The sequence below is a fragment of the Pongo abelii genome, chromosome 15, assembly GCF_028885655.2.
Source record: "Pongo abelii isolate AG06213 chromosome 15, NHGRI_mPonAbe1-v2.0_pri, whole genome shotgun sequence".
In the NCBI taxonomy this organism is placed as follows: Eukaryota; Metazoa; Chordata; class Mammalia; order Primates; family Hominidae; genus Pongo; species Pongo abelii.
This window is the reverse complement of record NC_072000.2, coordinates 62,068,829-62,089,964: the sequence shown is the minus strand read 5'-3', so window position 1 is coordinate 62,089,964 and position 21,136 is coordinate 62,068,829. Positions and strand designations below refer to the sequence as shown.

The following is a 21,136-nucleotide window of genomic DNA, read 5'->3' as shown; positions in this document are numbered from 1 at the left end:
GTGTGAACAGTGTTGAAATGACAACAAAGGACTTAGAATATTACAAGAACTTAGCTCACCAAGCAGTGACAGGGTTTGAGAGGATTAATTCTAGTTTTGAAAGAATTTCCATTCTGGGTAAAATGCTCTCAAACAGCATTGCATATATAGAGAAATCCTTCATAAAATGAAGACTCATTCAATGCAGCAAACTTCATTGTTGTTTTATTTTAAGAAATTGACACAGCTACCCCTGCCTTCAGCAACCACCACCTGATTAGTCAGCAGCCATCAGCATTGAGGAAGACCCTCCATCCGGCAAAAATAGTCTGTCAAGGCTCAGATGATCATTAGCATTTTTTGGTAATAAAGTATTTTTAGTTAAAGTATGGATGTGTTTATTTAGACATAATGCAATCTCACACTTACTAGACTATACTATAGTGCAAATATAACTTTTACAGACACTGGGAAACCAAAAAATTTGTGTGACATATCTTATTGCAGCATTTGCTTTATGATGGTGGTCTGGAACTGAACCTACAATATCTCCAAGGTATGTCTGTGGTTGGTTTTAATGTACGAAATGAATGAAATTGGTATGGCAAAGGGCCAGCTTGCCTGTATGGTGACTGAATTAGATTAGTGTCTTAGTTTGAGCTCTCCCTAAAAGTAGACCCTGTGACAGGATTGGGTATAAGGAGTTTATTTGGGAGGTGATCCCAGGAAGTATGGAAGTGTGGAGAGGGAGTGAGGAAGTGAGGTGGGGAGGGTGGAAAGCCAATCAATAGAGGAGATGCTAATGAATGGATTATTGCTGGAGCTCCTTGCTGCTGGGGATTCTCTGGGAAGCTGTGTAGAACACATGTCAGAAATGAGGAAAACTGGGGGATTTACCTGATGTAATGAGGCAGAATAGTGGCTTCCCCAAAAGACGTCTACCTCTTAATCCCTGGAACATGGGGATATGTTACCTTACATGGCGAGAGCTACTTAGCAGTTGTGATTGACTTAAGGACCTGGAGATGGGGAGATTGTCACAACGGTCTTTCTGAGAGAGAATTAGGAGGGTTAGAGTCAGAGAAGAAAATATGACAGTGGGAGGCAGAGCTTGGAGAGTGGCGGTGGGGACAGAGAGAGAGAGAGAGTTGAAGATGTTATGCTGTTGACTTTGAAGATGGAGGAATAGGCCATGAGCCAAGGATTGCATGTGGATTCTAGAAGCTGGAAAAGGCAAGGAAAAGATTCTGTCCTAGAGCCTCTAGAAGGAACTAACCCTGTTGACACCTTGACTTTAGGCTATGAGTCTGATTTTTGGCCTTTCTGCCTCCAGAAATATAAGATAACAAATGTGTGTTGCTTTATTCCATTATGTTTGTGGTATTGTTATAGTAGCTTTAGGAAACTACTATACTATACCAGTGTATTAATATACTTGCAGCCCTCCTTGGTTGCAGATGGCTCCTAGGGTGATAACTTCTCTGTGTTTCTGGCCAACCCACCAAAGGCTAACCTGAAAAAAGGTTTTGTTTGATCAATGAAATGTGAAAATGTCCTCATAAATGCTTGGAACGAGCTCTTCTGGGTTGTTTCACATGAACAGTCCAGGTTTCTGAGCCTCTCTGACCATTCCCTACCTGTCTTTTCTCCTGGCCCTTTCTCCTCTGGCTGGTCTTTAAATGTTGGGGAACCAGGATTATGATCTTGACCTCCAGTCTCACTCTGTGATGGATAATTTTATGTGTCAACTTGACTGGACCATGGGTGCCCAGGCATTTGATCAAACACTATATTGGTTGTGTTTGTGAGGGTGTTTCTGGATGAGATTAACATTTTGTATTAGTCCATTTTTATACTGCCATGAAGAAATACCCGAGACAGTGCAACTTATAAAGAAAAAGAGGTTTAATGGACTCAATTCCATATGGCTGGGGAGGCCTCACAATCATGGCAGAAGGCTAAGGAGGAGCAAAGGCACATCCTACATGGCAGCAGGCAAGAGAGCATGTGCAGGGGAATGGCCCTTTATAAAACCAACAGATCTTGTGAGACTTAATCACTATCATGAGAACAGCATGGGAAAACCCCCCCATGATTTAATTATCTCCCACCAAGTCCCTCCCAAGCCATGCGAGGATAGTGGCAGTTACGATTCAAGATGAAACTTGGGTGAGGACACAGCCAAACCGTATCGCATTTGAATCTGTAGACTGGGTAAATACCCTCCTAACGTGGATGGGCTTCATCCAATCCATTGAAGGCCTAAATGGAACAATAAGTCCAACTGCCCTATGAAAAGGGGCAATTCCTCCTGCCTGACAGCCTGAAAACTGAGACATTGTTTTTTTCCCCTCTGCCTTCGGGTGTGAAACACCAGCTCTTCCTGGGTTTTGAGCTTGCAGGCTTTTGGAGTACATCAACTCTCCTGGTTCTCAGGCCTTTGGACTTGGGCTGGAACTAAACCAGTGGCTCTCCTAGATCTCCAGTTTACAGGCAGTAGATCTTGGAAAGTCTCAGTTTTCATTATCACATGAGCCAACGCCTTATAATAAATCATTCTCTCTCTCTTCAGCATTGCTCCTTCTGAGTTTTAAGGTTCACCCTAAGATTTCTGCCACTCAGTTGGCTGTTGCCCAATGGAGAGCTAAGGATGTTGCTACCCTGGCACACAGGACTGAGTTGGAAAAGTCCTTGGCGAACATGGAACTAAGAGATCCAGTTTATTTTCTCTGAATGAGAAAGACATATACAAAGAGAGTCCCCTCACCCCACACACACCACAGACAGGAAGAGAGAGACAGGGAGAGAAAGATAATAGAGCAACAGAACCAGGCAGACATCCAGACACAGAGTCAGAGAGAAAGAGACAAGGGGAGGGAGAGAAAGGACAGACAGACAGAAATCACAATGTGATATGCAGAGACACCATGAGAGACAGAGACAGAGGGAGACACATATAGAGGCAGAAAGAGAAGCACATTTGTCAGAGAGAGGGAACAGAGAGGAGAAGGTAAAGGAGTCAGAATACCAGGTGAGCTAATACATGCCGCCTCCCAGCTTGAGTATCTCCCATCTCCAGAACTCAGGAAAGCCCCGTGGGCTGTGATAAGGTCTCCTTGGCCCACCTGCCCTCACCCCTCCCCAGAGTGACCCATGGGTGTACCGAACAGGCTTTAGAGCCATAAAGATCTGAGTTCCGATTCCAGATCAGCTGCTCTTTAGCTGTGTGACTCTGAGCACTACTTGAGCTTCATTTTCTTTATCTGTAAAATAGTGGATAATAGTATCTACCTCGCAAAATTTTTGTGAGGTGTTCAACAAATCTTTATTATTATTTCAGACAAATCCTGGATCTCTTCTGGCTCCCATCCCTTCCCCTTTAGTAAAAGGGAATTTATGCATATATCTGGGATAAATATAGTCCATAAAACTTTGTTACTGGAAATAAATGAAAATTAAACATACTCCTCTAAATAAACAGTTTGGGATACGTTTCAGCCACAGCCCATTAAAACACATCCATTGGTAGGATGCATGGAAATGTTATTTTATTTTTTTAAATTATATTTTATTATTATTTTTTTGAGACAGAGTCTCACTCTGTCACCCAGGCTGGAGTACAATGGCGTGATCTTGGCTCACTGCAACCTCCATCTCCTGGGTTCAAGCAATTCTCCTGCCTCGGTGTCCTGAGTAGCTGGAACTACAGGCACATGCCACCATACTCGGCTAATTTTTGTATTTTTAGTAGAGACGGGGTTTCACCTTATTGGCCAGGATGGTGGAAATGTTATTTTATCTGCAGCTGCATCTTTGATCTTCACACCTTTTTCGTTAGGCAGAAAAACTAGGAGAGTGGCAAGTTGCTACACCTGGGACTCATATACACAAGAGGGTGCTGGCGAGCATGAGAAAGGATCTATTTTTAATAACCCATGACTACTTTTTTTATAAAAAAATTAGTTTTTAATTGACAAATAAAAATCATATATATTTATCAACATGACTATTGAAATTCAAAACAACATAATGTTTTGAAATATGTATACATTGTTGAAAGGCTAAATCAAGCTAATAACATACTTAGTCTTACCTCACATACTTAGCATTTTTGTGGTAAGAACACTTAAAATCTACTCTTTCAGCAATTTTCAAGAATACAATACATTGCGATTAACAATAGTTATGTGTTGTACAATAGATCTCTTGAACTTATTCCTCGTACCTATATCCTTTGACTAATATCTCTCCAACATGACCCCCTCCTACACCTGGTAACCACCCTTCTCTGCTTCTGTGAGTTATACTTTTTCAGATTCTACATATAAATGAGATCGTGCGATATTTGTCTTTCTGTGCCTAGCTTATTTTACTTACATAATGTCCTCCAGGCTCATCCATGTTGCTGCAAATGATAAGATTTTATTCTTTTTTTATGGCTGAATAATATTCCAGTGTGTTTATATACAGTACCACATTTTCTTTATTCATGTGTTGACTGGCACTTAAGTTGATTTTATATCTTTTTTTTTTTCAATCTTTTTTTTTTATTATACTTTAAGTTTTAGGTTACATGTACACAATATGCAGGTTAGTTACATACGTATACATGTGCCATGCTGGTGTGCTGCACCCATTAACTCATCATTTAGCATTAGGTATATCTCCTAATGCTATCCCTCCCCGCTCCCCCCCACCCCACAACTGTCCCCAGAGTGTGATATTCCCCTTCCTGTGTCCATGTGTTCTCATTGTTCAATTCCCACCTATGAGTGAGAACATGCGGTGTTTGGTTTTTCGTCCTTGTGATAGTTTACTGAGAATGATGATTTCCAGTTTCATCCATGTCCCTACAAAGGACATGAACTCATCATTTTTTATGGCTGCATAGTATTCCATGGTGTATATGTGCCACATTTTCTTAATCCAGTCTATCATTGTTGGACATTTGGGTTAGTTCCAAGTCTTTGCTATTGTGAATAGTGCCGCAATAAACATACGTGTGCATGTGTCTTTATAGCAGCATGATTTATAGTCCTTTGGGTATATACCCAGTAATGGGATGGCTGGGTCAAATGGTATTTCTAGTTCTAGATCCCTGAGGAATCACCACACTGACTTCCACAAGGGTTGAACTAGTTTACAGTCCCACCAACAGTGTAAAAGTGATTCTATATCTTGAGTATTGTGAATAGTGCTGCAGTGAACATGAGTGCAGATATCTCTTCAACATACTGATTTATTTTCCTTTGAATATGTACCCAGTAGTGGGATTGCAGGGTCACATGATAGTTCTATTTTAATTTTTTGAGGAACCTCCAAACTGTTTTCCGTAATGGCTGTACCAACTTACATTGCCACCAACAGTGAACAGGGATTTCCTTTTTTTACATCCTTGCCAAACCTTGTTATCTTTTGTCTTTTTGATAATAGCCTTTCTAATAGGTGTGAATTCATATCTCATTGTACATTTAATTTGCTTATCACTGATAAGCAAATATTAGTGAAGTGAAGATAAACAAAGATAATTAGTGAAGTTGAACGTTTTTCATGTACTTTTTGACCATTTGTATGTCTTTTTTTTGAGAAATGTCTATTCAGTCCTTCCCCCATATTTGTTTTCTTGCTATTCAGTTATATGAGTTCATTATATATTTTGGGTATTAACCCCTTATCAGATATATAGTTTGCAAATATTTTCTCCCATTCTATAGCTTGTCTTTTCACTCTGTTGGTTGTCTCCTTGGCTATATGGAAGCTTTTTAGTTTGATAAAATCCCAGTTGTCTATTTTTGTTTTTGTTTCCTGTGCTTTTGGAGTGATAGCAAAAAAATCATTGCCATGTCCAATGTCATAAAGCTTTTCCCTTTTATTATCGTCTAGTAGATTTATAATTTCAGGTCTTATATTTAAGTTTTAATTCATTTTGAGTTGATTTTTGTATATGGTGTGAGATGAGGCTCTAAGTTTATTCTTTTGCATGTGGATATCCAGTTTTCACAAAACAACTTGTTAAAGAGACTGTCCTTTCCCCATTGTGTGTTCTCAGCACCTTTGTTGAAAATCAGTTGATGGTAAATGCGTTAATTTATTTCTGGGCTCTCGAGTCTGTTTCATTGGTCTATGTATCTGTTTTTATGCCAATGCCATGCTGTCTTGGTTATGTAATATATTTTGAAGTTAGGTACTTTGATGCCTCCAGCTTTGTTTTTTGTTGTTGTTGTTGTTGTTGAAGATTGCTTTGGCCATTTTGTGGTCTTTTGTGGTTCCATACAAATTTTAAGATCATTTTTCTCTATTTCTGTGAAAAATGTCATTGGGATTTTGGTAGAGATTGCATTGAATATGTAGATGGTTTTAGATTATATGGACATTTAAACAATATTAATCTAGTCTGTGAACATGGGGTATTTCCATTTATTTGTGTCTTCTTCAATCTCTTTCATCAATGTTTTATAGATTTTAGTGAACAAGTCTTTCACCTCCTTGATTAAATTTATGCCTAAGTTTTTTTTTTGTAGCTATTGTGAATAGAATTGTTTTCTTGATTTCTGTTTTAGATAATTTGTTGGTAGGATATAGAAATGCTTGATTTGTGCATGTTGATTTTGTATCCTGCAAATTTACTGAATTTGTTTATAACTTCTAACCATTTTTTTGGTGGAGTTTTTAGTTTTGTATTTTTATATAAATAAGATTATGTCATCTGCAAACAGCGACAATTTAAGTTCTTCCTTTTATTATTTTGAGACAGGGTCTTGGTCTGTTGCCAAGGCTGGAGTGCAGTGGCATGAACACAGCTCACCGCAGCCTCAATCTCCTGGGCTCAAGCAATCCTCTCACCTCAGCCTCCTGAGTAGCTGAGACTACAGATGTGCCACCACGCCCAGCTAATTTTTGTAGTTTTTGTAGAGACAAGGTTTTGCTGTGTTGCCCAGGCTGGTCTTGAACTCCTGGGCTCAAGTGAGCCACCCGCCTCAGCCTCCTGAAGTGCTAGGATTACAGGTGTGAGCCACTGTGCCCAGCCAAAGTTCTTCCTTTTTAATTTGGATGGCTTTTATTTGTTCTCCTACCTAATTGCTCTGGCCAGGACTTCCACTGCTAAGTTGAATATAAGTGACAAGAGTGAGCATCCTTGTCTTGTTCCTGATCTTAGAGGAAAAGCCCTCAACTTTTCACCATTGAGTATAATATTAGCTGTGGGCTTGTTATATATGACCTTTATTCATGCCTACTTTCTTTTCTGTGTACCTTTCTCTCTACTAGAAGGAGACCAGAGGCCTTATTATAGCACTGTGCTCTTGGATTTGCATTAAATAAAATTTCAAGGAAGATAACAAAACAGAGGGATTAGAGTGAATCTGTAGCTGTGGGCTGAACTGTGAGCCAAGTGGAAAGGCTCTAACTTCTTGTGTTCACTATCAGCAATCTACTATCTTTAATTTGCAAAGGTTTATGGAATTTTGGGGGTTTTGTTGTAAAATGTGTTTTTTTCTTAATTTAAAAGTAGTGAGAAATTGTGATTTGCTAAATCCTAAAAATACAGAGAATAAAAGAAAAATCACCCGTAATTCTACCAATTAATCAACTGAATTGATTAATTCAGTTAACATTTTGATGTGCATTGTTCAAATTTTACACATAATATTTTTTATCTACAAACTCAGGCTCACATTATACTACACTGTTTTTTTCCTTTGCAATGTATAAGTTGAACAACATCTTGCCATTAAGTATTTTAAAAATAATTTTATTTTCATATAATACTCTGTAGACATAACCTAAGGTTTTGTTTTCCCTTGAGTGTTTAAACCAATCCTGTTTTGTTGGATATTAATATTGTTTACATGCTCCTTTTTATTATAAATATTTTGTGAACATGATTTAAACAAAATTTTTGTGCATATTCATGGTTAATCCTTTAAGATACATGTCTTCTATAACTGGAGCTTCGTATAAAACATTTTAACCTTAATAAAGCTTTTGATATGGATTGCAAATCTCCCCTCCACCTCTGTACCTTTGAAAAGCTGTATCCATTCATACTTCTTTACTGTGATGTTTGTCTATTTTTTAAAAATTGCAGCTGTCAGTTTTCCTGTTTATAAATAATCATCTTTAAATTTTTTAAAATTTAAATTTAAATTCTATTTTATTTTTTTGTAGAGACGGGAGTCTCGCTATGTTGTCTAGACTGGTCTCAAGCAATCTGCCTGCCTTGGCCTCCCAAAGTGCTGGGATTACAAGCATGTGCCAGTGTGTCTGGCCATCATCTTTTTTTTTTTAACTAAAAATATTTCTTTATAATTTTCTTTCTTCTTGCATTGCATTCTCTTATCATTTTCTACTCCTTAAGTTTTAAAATGTTCATTGCATAAAATGTATATTTATTGCGACTTGAATGTTTTACCAAAAACTGTTTATAGGATCCTCATGAATGAGAATCATGCTTATTCAAAGACTGTGAACTCACTTAAATAAATATTTTCTGAAAGAAGGAAAAATACTTATTAAGCACCTGAGTGTTCAATACTGTGCAGGGGACCCTGGCGGATACCTGAGAAGCACAAGGCATGGCGCTCTGGGGTCTCATATTCTTAGATGGGGAAACGTCATCAGGCTCACAGTCTAAGAATAGTGTTTCCTCAACCTTTTTAGACCTATGCCCACCAGAATACTTACTCACTATCCTCTCTCTCCAGCCAAGAATATTTTGCCTGGCTTTCCCACTCTGTGTTATGAATTACTGAACTAGATCAATGGAACATGCTTCTTCAGATATCTGTGCACATGTAAACATCTTGCACTGATGTGCCTTCTTGCCTTCAGTGAAGAATTTCTTCATTAGATAATCATCCAAAGTAGGACTCTGTGAAATTTACTCTAAGAACCTAAGATGTGGACAGTTTACCAGTGAAGCCTGGCTTGATAAGGCCTAAGTTAAAATGCTTCTCTTGGCGATGAGTTTCCTACAGTACACAAGCCTATCAGTGCCTTGGACCCTGGGTTGGTCTTTGCCTCCTTTTCCTCTTCTCCAGGCTATCCCTATCCTGCACCATCTTGCCTCCTCCACTAGGTGCTCATATTAACATTCCTGCCTCCACCTCTCTTTTGATTTGCCCTATTTATTGTATAATACCCAACTGAGTCACTGATTGCAAGCATCTTGCTTCAAAGGTTGGTGGGTTCTGCCTTGCACTCTCGCAACTGGCTTTCCTCCTCTGTTCTTCACTCTTTCAGTCCCTACATTGCTGCTTGTCATCCACTTCTTATAGACTTGGTGGCCTAACCCCTTTCTCACTGGAATTAGGTCTTATAACTTCTGCTGACCCACTTTAAAGCATAATGCCTGATCAAACACAATGTACGTGATAAATATTTGTTGAATGAACAAATTGGAAACATTATCTTGCTTCTATTTAAATATGTGTCATGGGCTTAAGTGAGACGTATTTACAAAATACTCATATTTTACTTACCTTTCTTCCCCTCCTGCCCTAGATTTCTGTACTAAACACTTTGCGTTTGTTATTTCTAATCTTCACAACAATCTTGCAAGACAGATATTGCCATCTCTCTATATAAGGAAGCTGTGGGTCCAGAGTTTCTCCAAATTCACTCAGTGAATCAGTGGTGGATCTTACTTCTCCATGGAACCACTCCTAGAATCACTAACCCCTGGCCTTATTCTTGAGGCCCCTAGACTTTCTTCTTTTGACCTCCCCATGACCCTGTACTTATCCTGATTGATCACCACCATCTTTGTCTGAATCCCTTTGAGACAGAGGGAGCTAGGAGGGAAGAACAAGAGAGAGGTCTTGACAAGGGCTCTACATGAGAGATTAAAGCCAGGACCTGAGGGAGGTAGAAGGGCCAAAGGTAGCTTCACATTTTCAACTTGAAGGAGCAGAAGAGTGGTAGTATCACCAAAAGAAATTGGTAGTTCGAAAGGCTTACTCCTGGGTTTTAAAATCAGGTTTGAGTTCCAATGACTTTCTTTTTTTTTTTTTTTTTTTTTTGAGATGGAGTCTTGCTCTGTTGCCCAGGCTGGAGTGCAGTGGTGTGACCTTGGCTCACTGCAACCTCTGCCTTCTGGGTTCAAGTGATTCTCCTACCTCAGTCTCCTGAGTAGCTGCGATTACAGGTGTCTGCCACCAGGCCTTGCTAATTTTTTTGTATTTTTAGTAGAGACGGAGTTTCACCATGTTGGCCAGGCTGGTCTTGAACTTCACCTGCCTCTGCCTCTCCAAGTGCTGGGATTACAGGTGTGAGCCACCGTGTTCGGCCTCAATGACACCTTACTCTCTGGTTAACCATGAGCAAGTCTCTTAGCTTCTCTTGAGCCCCAGTTTCCTCATCTTTTCCCTGAGCATAATCTGACCTGACTCTCATGTTTGTCATTCGTTTGCTGTTCAAGTGATGCAATGCATGTGGCATGCTTTGTAAAGGGTGGAGCTGTGTGCATGCTAGCCATCATCAGTATTTTCAGATATGTTATACTAGAGTCAGATTGTAAATGGAGGCACCGACTTCTTGGTTAAAGTATATCTATGCGAGGGGCCAGCAAACTGTAGTCCATGGCCCATATGTAGCCTGCTGCCTGCTTTTGTATGGCTCCTGAGCAAAGAATGCTTTTTACATTTTAATAGCATTGAAAAAAATCAAAAGAAAAATATTTATGACATTTGAAGATTACATGAAATTCAAATTTTAATATCCATAAATAAAGTTTATTGGAGCATAGCTGAACCTATTTATTTATATATTGTCTACGGCCACTTTTGTGTTACATAAGATCAGAGTTGAGTAGTTGTGACAGAGACTATACACTCTGCAAAACCTGAGATATTAACTATCTGACTCTTCATAATAAAAGTTTTCTGCTCTGTTTCCTTCCTTCCTATCTGTTGAAGCTTCTGAAAAGCAGAGAAAATTTCAGGAAATCTTAAAAGTTTTTTTTACACTTATTTCTTTTGTTTGATAATAAAGGTAAAATGAGAATATATTTGTCTTTTTTTCCTCCTTTCTGATGCTTTTAAAAGTAAATCTTCATTCAATGTTGAAACATTATTATGACTTTGAAAGGTAATTAAGGGTAAAAAACCACCAACAAACTCAAACCAACCTTAACATGGCCATTCTAACACATATTTCAAAAATGAAATTGATGCTTCCTTCTACTCTTGGCTTATTTATGTATTCCCAAATGGCTGTAACTATGGTCTACATAAAATTTCATAGTTGATCAGCCTTTTTCAGTTGGCTTTGTGAATATTACTTGGTGATTGCTTTTATTTTTCATGGTGGTTGTATTGCTATAGAATGGTAGTTCACAAGTTATATGTCTTTCTGAAATACTTCTTGTTCTTGCCTTTCATCCAATCCTTGCTTCTTCAAATATGATTGCAAATGCTTCTCTTTGGAGCCAGCTCTTGGCAACCTGGGCTTGCTTATTTTCCCTTCCTCCCTTAATCTCTGCCGTCTGATATTGATTCAAGTGCAGCATTCCCACTGAGCTTACAAACTGAGAAAGATGAGAAATAAAGCCAAAGAAAAAGTGTCAGAGAATAAATGAACTTGATATTTTAAAGGTGATTTTCACTTTGCCCACACCTCCCCACTAATCTTTCAATAATAATAGAAAAAACATTTAGCAAACAAAAATATTCTCCATTTATGTAATAATAATATGAGGGATGTTTGTGCTGTCCATTGCATTTCTAAATAAGTAGAAATAAAAATAAGGCCATATTGTCATTATGTTATATTGTTAATCCTTTTACTGTATTTAATACAAAAAACTCTTTAATTTGTCAAATTAACTTCATACCATGAATTATAAGTAAAAGATGGTTATTTACATTTTATTATCTTATTTTTTCCTAGTGAGAAGCTGGATGGAAAAATTAAAAGACAAGGTAAGAAAAGTATTTTCTTCAATTGGATTATTTTTAGGGGCATATAGCTTTATTAAGCAAAAGATCTTCAGAGTAGTGGAGCTTTAGTTTATTATTCTGATTCTGGTAATCTATCTAAAGATTCAGGGCCACTTACAGTACCCTGCAAAAAAGAAGGCTTTCCCTTTAAATCCCTTCTTTTAGAACACAGGAGACACCTTATTCTTTGCAGTACCATTCACTCTTATAAAAGTATAAGAATTTACCTTGTTTGATATGCTCCACAGAATAATATCGTTGACATATCAAGGTGAAGTTTCTTTTCGGGAATTTCCGGATTGTCATCCCATTCCATCTGGCTTTTTTTTTTTTTTCTAATATGAGACTCTCTAGGTATGCAGTTTATCACCGTGCTGCCACTTACTAGGTATTGATTAGCTGACCTGTCTGGAATGGCCAACTATAGATAAAGATTTTCTTTTTTTGCATTAATTCTGCCATCTACATAGTGATTGACAATGTTAACTTCCAGGTTGATATTGTTCATTTTCTTTTGATTTTCAATCCTCTCCAAGTTTTCACTTTTGGTTACTTGGTAATTTTAAACTGAATTACTCATAAAGGTATTGATGGAGTCCTGAATTCCTTGTTGTAGCCAGTGTCAGATCCCATTGTTACAGCCCAGCTCAAATTTCACTGGGATTTCAGCTAAATGGAAATCTTTTCAGTGGTCAGATATTGAGTTACCTTCAATTCATCAGTCTCAATATATTTCTATTGATGGCATTCCATATCTTTTTTATTACCTGCAGTCAATTTCCCTCATATTTGAATTATTAATATTATTTTGCTACAGCTTAATATTAAAGAATACAACATTCAATTGCAAATAAATTTATATAATTGTATTAATTCTCCTTACTATTTCTGCTTCTCAGTAAAATTTAGCACAGATAGTTTTTGAGAATGAGACTATTTTGTGTTCATATAAATTAAAATTGACATTGAAAAATTTTAAGCCTGTTGAGGTCAATGGATGCCATTTTGGTATTTGTAATGGATCCAATTGTGAAGAGAGGTGGGCTGTGATCAGATGGACTGAGAAAAACTTGGGGGGAAGAAAAGCTCAAAAGTTTAGAACTGGATATATTTACATTGGTAGTGTTTCTTGTTATTTTTCAGGGAAAAATATGATGCAATGAAAATTAAACAGGATTTGTTATGTTAACCTAGGAATTCATATATCCTTGTTTCCATAGAAAGTATCCTGAGTTATTTAAGAAAGGGACCAAAAAAAAAAAAAAAAGCGTAAGAAAATAAATTTTGGCATGTAAACGGTTTTGAAATTTGATATTGTTAAATTTCTTATCTGCATGTATATATAGCTTTACCATTCCCTAAAAAAATCTGTACAGCTTTAGAGAAAGGCCATTTTTTTTATTCCTATGAACCCTTTATTCTTGTCTTGTCTCAAAATCTTTTTTTTTTAATGTATACAATTTGTGGATTTTAATATATGCAAAGATCCATGAGACAATCAGTACTTCTCAAAATCTTGGTACCTTTTTCTTGCTCCATTTTATCAAGAGAAATAATTTTGTATGTGACCCCTAGTTTTCTGGCTTATTTTGAAGTTTTTTCAGCTTTCTCATCACTTTCTTCTGTAGTATTTTTTTCAGTATATTTTAATTAAAAAAATTGTAAGAAGAAAATTTTGGATTCCAATAGTGACTGTCATGTGTGCCTATATCTTCATCTTTTGACTCTTGAAGGGACTCTTTAAATCTTCCCCATGTTCCCTGCCTTCTTCCATGCTTGAACGATTACATGCTAATTTGATATGTATATTTTATATGTATATACACACATGTGTACATATATCTTCGTTTAACAAGTCTTGCAGGTGATCCTGATACATGCTGGAGTTTGAGAAGATACATGTACATAGATCTTACACACACATATATATATACACATATGTCTTCCTCACTCTCTGTTTGTCCATCCATCCATCCATCCATCATCTATTAAAGTCTTGTTAGTCATTATCTTCAGAAACTATTTGAGTACAAAACTGTTGTCTCTTTGATGAAAGTCACAGAATCCCTTAGAACTAAAAACTAAACTACAGGCCTAACCTGGCTCTTCAGGCAAGCCAGGACACTCTGTCAGGTTAGCTTCATTTAATTGTTCCAGTATTGAGTCTCTGTTGGTTATCTGGATTCTAGAAAGGGTGGTGTTTTCAAAAGTTCTGAATTATTCCTCTTGTTGTTGTAGTTTAGTGTTTCTATATTAAGATTAAGATCAGCTGTGAATGACAGACAATCCGCCCCCACCCCCAATGACAATGGCTTAGCCAAGATAGAAGTTTGTTATCTCTCTCTCTCTCTCTTTTTTTTATTTGGCAGAGTCTCACTCTGTCACCCAGGCTGGAGTGCAGTGGCATGATCTTGGCTCACTGCAACCTCTGCCTCCCGGGTTCAAGCGATTCTCATGCCTCAGCCTCCTGAGTAGCTGGGATTACAGACATGCACCACTATGCCCAGTTAATTTTTGTATTTTTAGTAGAGACGAGGTTTTACCATGTTGGCCAGGGTGGTCTTGAACTCCTGGCCTTATCTGACCTGCTCGCCTCGGCCTCCCAAAGTGCTGGGATTACAGGCATGAGCCACTGTGCCCGGCCCCTATTGTGTCTTGTTTTTAAGTCTGGAGATAGTCACAGGTTAGTGGGGAGTTACACAGTGAGAGGGGCCTAAGCTTCTTCTATCTGATGCTCCACCATTTGTGACCTTCATTCCCAAGGTCACCTCATGATCCTGGATGGCACTTCTGACTTAGCTATGTGCATATTCTAGCCAGAGGAAGGAGGAAAAAGGGGGAGGCTAATGACACCCTTTTCTTTTTAAAAGGGAGGATAAAAGCACTGCCATTCTTAAAGGGGAAGAATAAAGGCTCTGCTCCCCTTTTATTGAATGTATCTTGAAATTTTCTTATGCCACTGACATATCATCTTTTTGGTGAAACTTACCACATGGTTGTACCCAGCTTCCCAGCAGGCAAGAAGTCATCTTTATTTTGTGCCCAGTCCCAAATTGGAAGCTCTTTTGCTATAGAAGAAGAAAAGAATGGATATTGAAGGACACTTCCTGTATTAATTCCATCATTAACTGTCTTCTTGGCTCATCCAAGTTGGTGATCCTTGTTAGGCAAGTTTTAACTTGGCTACCCATTAGTATATCTTTTCAGCATCTAAATTGATTTTCAAAACTGAAGATGCATAACAATTTTAATTGTGTAATAAAGACCAGACCTGTTGTTATATCAATAAAACCAATCTATTTCTTCTAGCTTTAGGAAACCATCCAGAAAATGAATGGCCCAGTCTATACTTCATAGCAGCAATTCTCAATGTATGGTCTGGACTAGCAGCATCAGCATCACCTGGAGCTTGTTGGATGTGCAAATTCTCAGACTCCACCATAGACCTACCTCCCAGGAACTCTGGGAATGGGGCCCAACAATCTGCATTTTAGCAAGTCTTGCAGGTGATCCTGATGCATGCTGGAGTTTGAGAACAACCATTGCACAGAAATCATAAGGATGCTGTCTCAATTCTGCAGACTTTAGGCAGTACACCATATCATTTGGTTGCCTATGGCTTTCTAGATGACAGATGTTCTGAACAAATATGTTATCCTAAGAAGGAAGGATACCTTTCTTGTTGACCTCAAACAAACAAAACTTCAAAGCCAAGCAAAAACAAGTATATTTAGCAATATTTGACTTATAATTTAGTTTAAAATTTAAAACTTTATTTGGAAATAATTTAAAATTTACAGATGAGATACAAGAGTAAGAATGGTGCAAAGAACATTCCTACACCTTTACCTGGATGTGCCTGTTGTTTGCATTTTACCCCATGTGCTTTATTGTTTGCTGTCACATTCTTCTCTTTTTTCCTGAACCATTTGAGGATAAGTTGCATGTGTTGTGGCCTGTTTGCCCTTATATACTTCAGTGTATATTTCCTAAGAATGAGGATATATTTTAAGCAGATCTCTGTGCAGTTATTAGCTGGAGTATATTCAATATCAATATAATACTTTTATGGAATCTGGCATTCATATTTCAGTTTTTTCAACAAACCCAAAATATCCTTTATAAGAGCATTTTTTCTCCTGTCTCACAGAATCCACTCTAGGATTATGTAACACATTTAGTTGTCATGTTTCTTTAATTTCCTTTAATCTGGAACATTTTTGTAGCCATCTTTTATCTTTTATGACATTAACATTTTTAAAGAACACAGTCTTTTTAAAAAACAGAATATACTTTAAGTTTGTTGGATATTTCCTCATGATTAGATTCAGGTATGCATTCCTGGTTGGAATAATAGATTGGTGCAAGTGTGTCTTTCTCAGGGTGTCACATCTCGGGGAACGTGTATATGCAATAATTTGGAACAGAGAAAAAGTACTAGGCAGAATTTGTAACTTAAAACTGTGTGCATGTTGTCTTATTTATTTTCATTGCTGAAGAAATCAAGTCATGAGCAATTCTAACAGAAGAACTTATTTTCCCTTAGTCAGTTTTGAAAGAAGAATAGTTAAATTATATCTTAAGATGGTACGTTGCTTTGCTCCCATCTTGTAATTTACTTGTAATTTCAAAGCAAGGCAGATGCCACCAAAAAAGAAAAAAAAATAGAGGAGACAAAAAAGAGAGATGTAACTGAAATTTTGTGAAATCTACTTAATTTAGAGCTCTAGCTAAATGTAACCATTCCACAATGAAAGTATACTTTAAAACATCATGTACATGATGAGTACGTACAGTTTTATATGTCAATTTACAAATATATATATTAATTTGAAAAAATAAAGCTCCATAAGTAAAAGGCTTAAGTGTGTCAATAAGAAATGCGGAAATGGTGACATATTTGAGAATACCGATGTTGTTGGTGTGGGATTAAGTTAGAGTATGAAGAGACATGCACAGAGGCTGATCAAGTTGACCTTCCAAAAGTTCAAATGTTACTGTACATGAAAAGCCTAATCATCTGGGCTTAAAGTTTATCATATTTCAACATGTGTGTGTTTCCGTACACTGGGAATGGTAATTAAAAATAATTCACAGTTCTTGTGTGAGCACCAACACTTTGCTGTTGTTCAGTATTTTCCCACATGGAAAATTACAGAGTTTTTGTAAGCCTTAAGTAGATTTGGAAGAACTTTAGAAAAAGTTTGGGCTTCTACAAAGCAAATTAATTAATTAATTAATTTTTATTATACTTTAAGTTCTAGGGTACATGTGCACAATGTGCAGGTTTGTTACATATGTATACATGTGCTATGTTGGTGTGCTGCACCCGTTAACTTATCGTTTACATTAGGTATATCTCCTAATGCTATCCCTACCCCCTCCCCTCACCCCACGACAGGTCCCGGTGTGTGATGTTCCCCTTCCTGTGTCCAAATGTTCTCATTGTTCAGTTCCCACCTATGAGTGAGAAGAAGGCATATTAATTTATTGAAAAATGTCTAGGCTTTGTTTCTTCGGGAAAAATACTTAGTATGCTGAGGAACAGTGCTATTGTTCTCAAAGTAATGGAAAAATTTCCATATTTTGCCCTAAGTTAAGACTCTGGGAGGCAGAAACAGTGAGGGAGCTGGCTGAGCACAAGAGGAAAGTGCTGCTGTTTCATAAAGTCTGATGTATTCCTTGGATGTCCTGCTAGAAATGTTGGGAAAACATCACAGCCTGCATACTTCAGCACTTTCAAGAAAACTTTTATCCTCTATCCTGCTCCGTTTTTGGCTCACTTTGAAAAATACTAAAACAATTTGTGCTGTATTAGAAATTTAAAAAATAGTCATATAAATGAATAGACATGAACAATTTAAATTGTTTATGTATTTTGCATGGGTAGACTTCTAGGAAGGGCTTCTTGGGAGGCAAACCATTACCTGTGTTCCCCCGTGAAAGGGCTATAGGTTAGTACATACCCTGTTAGCCCATAGGAGTCTTATTGGCCAAGGTGTAGGGATCACTCTGAGTACAATGGCCTTGCCCTGAGCTTAGGTAGGTCCTGAGGTACTTACTCAAGTCCAGGGATCATCCTGGTCTCTGAGGATAAAAGTATCCATAGTGACACCTTGGAGATACTGGAGACATCGATGAATTTGACACTTCTAGGATCTTTTGGAGGTATCGTGTTGTTGGCAGTGATCTTTGTGTACTTCTCTGCCACTTCCTTTCTTTGGGGCTGGGACATTCAGAATTCCCTCCCAACCTCCAACTTTGTCTTGTCTATTGGGAAGGTGATTCCATTCATAGAAATCACTCCATCCATTTTCTGTGCACACTGTCCCCTTGTCCTTGTCTTTTCTGCCTTTGCTCCAACATCTAACATTCCTCCCCTTGCCTTTGCAGGCCCTTTTTTTCCTTGTTTTTGGAAGCCCTCCCCTTTTACTCACAAGCATTTTCGTCTTTCTTTTCTTACTGTAATGCAGCTAAGACAGACAGAGAGGGAGAAGAGAGGATCACCACTGTCAAGGCCCTCCTTTTACCCACCAGCAAACACACTATTCCAGAGGACACTTTGACCTCCTTTAAGCTTGACTCTGGCTGATATTTCCAATTTATAGCATTTTAGTAGTCCTGGCATTCTCAGAGGCTTACTTCATCCATCTTTAATACAAATTATATTTCTGTCATCAGAACCTGAGGTTGACAAATGTGCATAAGCTAGTGGCTGGAGGTGCCACTAGTTCTGGTTGATTTATTTCAATACTTCTATGTATTTGAAATATCCCCAAAATAGGCCTATCTCTCTCTCTGTTGCCTTCTCCCTAAAAAGTTACTGTATTTTAGGTTTAGTTTTATCTTATAACAAAGCAGACAGGAGAATTCAAAGTATCTAAAAACCTGCTGCCATCCAGCAGAAATGAGAAACCCAGGGCGGCGTGCTCTGTTTAGCATCCTAATGTGTGTTTCCTTTTCTATGCAGGCTGGTTACATGTCTGGGATGCTGGTGCCTGTAGGGGTTGGGATAGCTGGAGCCTTGTTCATCCTGGGAGCCCTCTACAGCATTAAGGTTATGAATCGCCGAAGGAGAAATGGCTTCAAAAGGCATAAAAGAAAGGTATGGAACCAACAATAGCAAAACCTAATCAGTTTCAGAACATTCTTTGCTTATCTAATTTACTTAATAAAGCACATGGGGTTTAATGATGCTTGGGCGGTATTGACGTGCCCAGTGGTCTGGATTAGCTGCTGTAGCTCCTGCCTCGGCTTCGTTTGTTAGCATGTCTTTTAAAGTGGGCCTGTTTCTCAGCTTTGCTCTGTGGCAGAAAGAGTTTAATGCTTTTCTCTTTTCTTTCTCTAGCAGAGAGAATTCAACAGCATGCAAGATCGAGTAATGCTCTTAGCCGACAGCTCTGAAGATGAATTTTGAATTGGACTCGGTTTTAATTGGGATATTCAATGATGCTACTATTCTAATTTTTATTTTGGAGCAGAAAAAAAAAAAAAAGAACAACCTGCCACGTTGCTGCTATCAGGCCATTAGTCCTAGTGTCTGCTGGGTGCTGGGTAGTAGATTTTTCTTGTACTGAGCAGAAATAGCATGTTGTATTTTAGACGTATCATGCAGTATTTGGTTTTATTCTGTAGTGAATTTTCCACAACCGTGGGCTACAACTCATAAATATGCAGCATATATGTTTTTCAGTAGGAGTTGCTACATTAGGCAGAGTAAATATTTTGTAGTTTTCCACAGTGTCTTTTCCTTGGTTTGAATTACCTGCATTGAGAATAATGATTGTTGCCACCAAGGCATGCTTGACTTTGAGATATAAACCTTAACAAAGAATAACTTCTCAAGATACACTCTACCTACTTGAAACAATAGGCTTGTGGGCCATGGTACATACTGCATTTGCATCAAACTAGCAGTAACTCAGAATGAAATCATTTTCATTAAGAAGCTCTCTCAGCATATTAGGATTATATGTAGATTTGTACGTATTTTGCATTATGTACTTCAGTCTCCCAGTTTTATTATTTCTCACCTTCTGTTTTATTCTTATTCTTGGCGAGGAAAAAAATGCACTAGAAATAATACATTAAATTGACTCTTAGTCTTAATGTACGCTTGCTGTCTTAAATAGTGTGATTGAGTCCGACAGAGTCATACATGTTTATGATTAAGAGATATTCTTTTTGTGTACTATTTGATTTTGCCGAGAAAAAATGAAGAAGAATTCAAGAATGAGATGAGGGTAGGTAAGCTCTCAGAGCATTTCTGTCTGCCATTTGGTTCTATGCTTATGTGGCTACTAATGTGACTAATTCAGTGTTGTATTTCCACATCTGTGGTCTTCACCATGGAAAAGGTGGGCTACCATTGGTCCTTATATGACTTTATTAGAAAAATAGACATTCTATCGTTTGTCTGCCCAGTGGCCAGAGTCCTGGTGAACAACAGAGCTCATGGGAAACTACCCTCTCTCAGGGCACCCCACTAAGAGGATGTTAAACTATGTTCAATCATTTCTCATCTCCCTTGGAATGTAATTCCCTGCCTTATACAAAATAGGATATTCCAATGCGCCATTTGAATCTAGGGATTGAGGATTTGTAGTTAGTTGAGTTTTGGGGTAAAGGCTTGGCTCATTGCCATGGAAGAATAAAAGTTATTTATTAATAGTGCTGTCACTGTGGAGAACATGTTGGTGTTTATTAGAACTTGTTTACTATGTTCAAGAAAAGTTGCACAGTTATTCCTCATAGCTACTATGTGAGGTAGGACATTTGTTTTTATTCTCCCATTTGACTGAAGATGGAACTGAAGCAGAGAAGTGAAATGATTTTCCAAAGTTGTACCCAGAGAGAATCAGCGTGAGAACCCACTTGGACCCAGCCATGCACCCTTATCTTCAGTTCAGTAACCTTTTCATAGACTTTGGTGGAAGCAGTGACATTTCAGAGTCCTTCTTTAAAACAAATGTTCTAAGGAAATAGCTGCCTGGTCAAGGAACATTTAATGTGAATTTCCATCTTTGTTAAATGAATGATGCCTTTCTAATTTCTCTCTTACTTACACAAGTTCTTTCCTTCTGCATCTCAGTTATTTCCTTTACAGTCATACATTTAAGTATCACCTCTATGGAACTAATAGAGAAAGCTTCCTAGAATCCGTTTTTGAATAATGGCTGGCTCACAAGAACATTTTCATCGAATAATTTTAACTCTTTTTG

At 37.8% G+C, this 21,136-nt stretch overlaps 1 protein-coding gene across 7 annotated transcripts in view; it reads left to right on the top strand.

Moving 5' to 3' along the window:
* The window catches only part of ARMH4 (armadillo like helical domain containing 4), a 200,304-nt gene extending 180,280 nt beyond the window's left edge, over window positions 1-20,024 (top strand). For 5 of the 7 annotated variants that reach the window (XM_054530674.2, XM_024231939.3, XM_054530673.2 and 2 more), the window contains 3 exons: window positions 11,866-11,897; window positions 18,886-19,020; window positions 19,264-20,024. In XM_054530674.2, coding sequence (XP_054386649.2) covers window positions 11,866-11,897; window positions 18,886-19,020; window positions 19,264-19,332 — 236 coding nt within the window. In that variant the 3' untranslated portion in view covers window positions 19,333-20,024. The remainder of the gene's footprint in view (window positions 1-11,865; window positions 11,898-18,885; window positions 19,021-19,263) is intronic. The other 2 variants (XM_024231940.3, XM_063715877.1) reach the window with 1 other exon arrangement.
* The last annotated feature ends 1,112 nt before the right edge of the window (window positions 20,025-21,136 follow it).